Below are 4,752 nucleotides of genomic sequence, written 5' to 3'. Positions count from 1 at the left end.
AATGATTATTTTTTATTCTATTCCAAAACCACTCATAGAAGGGTTTTCATTTTGGTCTATGTTGATGATATATTGATAACCGGAGATAATCATCAAACTATAAAGAATTTAAAATCTTGGGTTAGCTACCTATTTTCTTGGATTAGAAATTTCTCGATGTCCCCATGGGTATTTTCTTAACCAAGGCAAATACACAAGAGATCTTTTTAATCTAGTTGGGCTTATAGATGATAAAACTGCAGATACTCCTCTTGAGCTAAATGTCAAATATGGGAGGACTGATGGAGATGCCATTGCTGATCCTACACTCTATAGGAAGGTAGTTGGTAGTCTCCTGTATCTTACAGTGACACGTCTTGATATTGCTCATGCCGTACATATTATAAGTCAATTTGTTTCAGATCCTCGCCAATTGCACTTAACAACGGTACATCGAATTATTCGGTATCTTTGTTCTACTCCAACCTTGGGTTTATCCTATTTGAAATCCTCCTCTTTTGAGATGCGAGCGTTCTCGGATGCAGATTATGTCGGTTGCAAAGATATGAGACGATCAACTACTAGCTATTGTACATTTTTTGGTCGCTTATTACTTTCTTGGAAATCAAAAAAGCAAGCCACGGTTTCGAAGTCCTCCACAGAATCAGAGTATCGAGCAATGTCTTCTATGTGTAGTGAAATCGTCTGGCTCCGATGACTCCTTGGTGATTTTGGAGTTGCTTTTACTTCTCCCACTCTGCTATTTTGCGACAATGAAAGTGCCATAAAAATTGCCAACAAGCCCGTTTTTCATGAAAGGACAAAACATATAGAGGTGGATTGTTATTTTGTTCGTGAAAAATTTGAATGGGGCATTGTTTCACTACCACATATTTCTTCAAAGGAACAAATTGCTGATATCTTCACGAAGACGCGACCAAAGAATCGTCATAACTACTTGCTTAGCAAATTGATGATAAGCCACCATCAGCTTGAGGGGGAGTGTAAAAAGAATATCCTTAATATACATTCTCTAATTGTTTTCCCATTATACTAATATTGTACAGCCCACACTTCCTTATATGTTGTCCTAAACATTGCAAGTGTATATGCATATATAGTAATATCTAATTGTATTTCCAAACTGGCTCTTGGCGCTTGTATCCTTTATAATGAGACGATCCCGGTGAATAAGATCGAAGAAGATAGATTCCTTTCCCTCATATATTCACTTCATATCTATTCTCATCTCTCTCGCTCTCTCTCTCGTTCTTCCTTACATACGCATAGCACCGAGGCTTCCCTCTAATCTAAGCGACGCCACTACAACACCATGGCACTTCGGTTATCCTTCCACTATGTGTGGATGGCAGTAGCCATACTTACCTCACACATGATACCAACATCAGCTGAAGTTGCCACCTATATTATCCACATGGATTTATCAGCCATGCCCAGAGCCTTCTCAGGCCACCGCAGCTGGTATACCTCCGTCGTCTCTGCCGCCGCCACCACCCCCTCCGACTCGATCTCTGCAACCTCCAACCTCATCTACGTCTATGACAATGCTATTCATGGATTCAGCGCTCGACTCTCGCCATTGCAGCTCCAACAGCTCAAGAGATCACATGGCTACTTATCGTGCTATCGCGAAATGCCGATGACGGTTGACACCACCCACACCCCCGAATTTCTCCACCTTAGTTCAGGTTCCGGTCTATGGCCGGCCTCCAACTATGGCGAGGACGTCATAATTGGGGTGGTCGACTCCGGGATATGGCCCGAGAGAGAGAGCTTCAGCGACGACAGCATGACCGACGTGCCTGCCAGATGGAAGGGCGTCTGCGAGCAAGGTACTGCTTTCAGCTCCTCTGCGTGCAACCGGAAGCTCATCGGAGCCCGGAGCTTCAACAAGGGCTTGCTCGCTGCAAACCCAAACCTCACCATTGCGGTCAATTCCCCACGTGACACCGACGGTCACGGCACACACACCTCCTCCACCGCCGTCGGAAATTACGTCCCCGGCGCGTCCTTCTTTGGGTACGCACCCGGCACGGCCCAGGGGATGGCGCCCCGTGCGCGGCTGGCCATGTATAAGGCTATTTGGGACGAAGGAGCCGTCACGTCCGACATCATCGCCGCAATCGATCAAGCTATATCTGATGGCGTGGATGTCATCTCCCTATCTCTGGGCCTCGGCTTCTTCCCCCTCTACAAGGATCCCATTGCCATGGCCTCCTTCGCCGCCATGGAGAAGGGGATATTCGTCGCGACCTCGGCGGGCAACTATGGCCCAGGCTTGCGGGTCCTGCACAACGGGACCCCCTGGGTCACCACCATCGGTGCTGCCACCGTCGACCGGGACTTTGCCAGCATCGTCGATCTCGGAGATGGCAGCTCCATCAACGGGCAATCAATGTACCCTGGAAGGCCACCTTCCACTAGGCATCATGCATTGCCCTTGGTGTTCATGGGGTCTTGTGGCAACAGGACCTTGCTGAAGAATGCGCGTCACAAGATGGTAGTATGTGATGCCAAGGATCTTGAATTCGCCACCTCTCAAGTTGAGTCCACTAAAGTGGATGCTGCCCTCTTCGTATCTGCTAAAGTGCACTTATATGTCAAATTCTCGTTTCCTGGGGCTATCATTAGCCCTCAAGATGGTAAGACCATCTTGGAGTACATAAATAAAAGCTCGGACCCGAGAGCCATGTTGAGATTTCGGGAGACCATCTTGGGCACAAAGCCTGCCCCCATGGCGGCTGACTACACCTCCAGAGGGCCCTCGGTGAGCTGCCCAACTGTGCTGAAGCCAGACATTTTGGCTCCTGGCAGCTTCATCCTAGCAGCTTGGGCACAGAATTCATCGGTAGGGTTCGACGGGTCTCATAAATTGTATAGCCCATTCAACATCATATCAGGAACATCCATGGCCTGCCCTCATGCAGCAGGCATAGCTGCAATGATCAAGGGTGCAAGGCCGGACTGGAGCCCTGCGGCGATTCGATCTGCGCTGATGACCACCGCAAACAATTTGGACAATACCATGATGCCAATTAGAGACATGGGGTATGCCGATCGGCCAGCAGCAACTCCGCTGGCTATCGGGTCCGGTCACATTGAGCCCAACAGGGCACTCGATCCTGGTCTTGTCTATGATGCCAACACCGATGACTATGTGAGACTCTTATGTGCCATGAAATATACCAGCAAGCAGATAAAGACGATCACCAAGACCTATTCTTTCGATTGCTCTCATGCATCTTTAGATCTCAATTATCCATCGTTCATTGCATTCTTCAATCCTAACAAGACTGCTGCTAGTGATGAGGTTGTCCAAGAGTTCCGAAGGACGGTAACGAATGTGGGAGATGCGGTGGTGACTTACAACGCCAAGGTGGTGGCTATGAAGGGGTTTGCAATTAGGATCGTGCCGGAGAAGTTAGTTTTTTACGAGAAGTACGAGAAGAAAAGTTTCGCTCTCATTCTGGTGGGCCAGATGGGGAAGAAAGACGATGAGGTGCTTCACGGTTCATTAAGTTGGGTGGATGATAAAGGGAAGTATGTGGTGAGGAGTCCTATAGTGGCAACTACCATCAACTCAACTCGATTGTAGATTGTAGATTGTAAGGAGGAGGGGCAAGCTAATTAGGTTTAGGTCAAATCAAACATATTTTTATTGACCCGCACTAAATGTAGATGACCTACATATGGGGCGAATTGGGTCGAGTATATTAGAAATTGCAAAATGTAAACCCGACTTGGTTTTCTAAATGGATTTAATTTTTTTTCTACCCTAAACCAACTAATGGTCTGTCGAAAACAGAATGGGAGAGATTTGATTGAGTTAGAATCAAGCCGGATCATGAGTCACCCCCAATTCATTTGCAGTGTCCTGGACACATCCAATGGCATCGCTCTAGATGTCTGGTCTCTAAGAATTCCTTGCAACAATGATCAAATTAAAAAATGGGGCGCATGGTAAAAATTGAAACGTCCATGGGTACAAGGGAGGATCTAGCTTAATCAGTAATTTATTTGAAATTATTAACTAAAAAGTGATCCCTAGATCAAAAACGATAAGATATAGATTAATATCTATGTAACTTTGAGATAAATTATATGTCAAGTTAATTTCAATACAATCTTCTAAGAAGCTAATGTAATTAGTAGATAGGAATATCTTCCCAAATTTGTTTTGCATAGTTTCATAGCTTGTATGAGACAAGTCTCATGGACTAAGACATCTTTAGGCCATCCCAATCTTTTTTGTCCATTCTCCCTTTGAAGACATCTAGTAAAATTGAGACATCTCATCATTTCTTTTCTTTCATCGTGGGCAATATTCTTCTTTACATTTGTTCCAGTACTTGCTAGCTATAGTATGCTTTTGCTCAGCAGATACTTTGTTTTTTTCTTGAAACAATGCTTACTTGATACATGTTTTTTTGTTTTGGATGACAATTAGAGGAAAATATCAACTTTCATTTCATAGAGACGATGACATGAAGCTTATAAGAAATTGAAAACGTTACACATTAAAAAGCTAGGACATTCTTTTAACACTTTCTTAAAGGCATTCTTTATCCAAAGTATCCAATAGGATTCAGCTAGCTTATGGGATTTAAAAATGATAAACTGTTTGATTAGTGAAGTTGGAAAGGTCACATACAAGGCCGGCGATGAACATTAACGTAACATCAACATATTCGACAGCAACTAGCATATCAAGGTTTGGAATCAACATATTCACATACAAGGCCGGTAATGAAC

At 44.6% G+C, this 4,752-nt stretch overlaps 1 protein-coding gene across 1 annotated transcript; it reads left to right on the top strand.

The window, feature by feature from the left end:
• The first annotated feature begins 1,202 nt into the window (after positions 1-1,202).
• Positions 1,203-3,910, top strand: LOC103704430 (subtilisin-like protease SBT3). The gene has a single exon (XM_089929336.1). The coding sequence runs from the start codon at positions 1,313-1,315 to the stop codon at positions 3,593-3,595; it is 2,283 nt and encodes a 760-aa protein (XP_089785462.1). The 5' UTR covers positions 1,203-1,312; the 3' UTR covers positions 3,596-3,910.
• Positions 3,911-4,752: the final 842 nt, after the last annotated feature.

The sequence above is a fragment of the Phoenix dactylifera genome, chromosome 2 (assembly GCF_051530095.1).
Source record: "Phoenix dactylifera cultivar Ajwa chromosome 2, Ajwa_hap1_PhDact_Kaust_v1.1, whole genome shotgun sequence".
In the NCBI taxonomy this organism is placed as follows: Eukaryota; Viridiplantae; Streptophyta; class Magnoliopsida; order Arecales; family Arecaceae; genus Phoenix; species Phoenix dactylifera.
Note: the sequence above shows the minus strand (reverse complement) of the source record. Positions and strands in the feature narration are given on the sequence as shown.

What these genes read in the sequence shown, in the direction of transcription:
- LOC103704430 (XM_089929336.1), top strand. Translation starts at nt 1,313, where the DNA reads ATGGCACTTCGGTTATCCTTCCACTATGTGTGGATGGCAGTAGCCATA.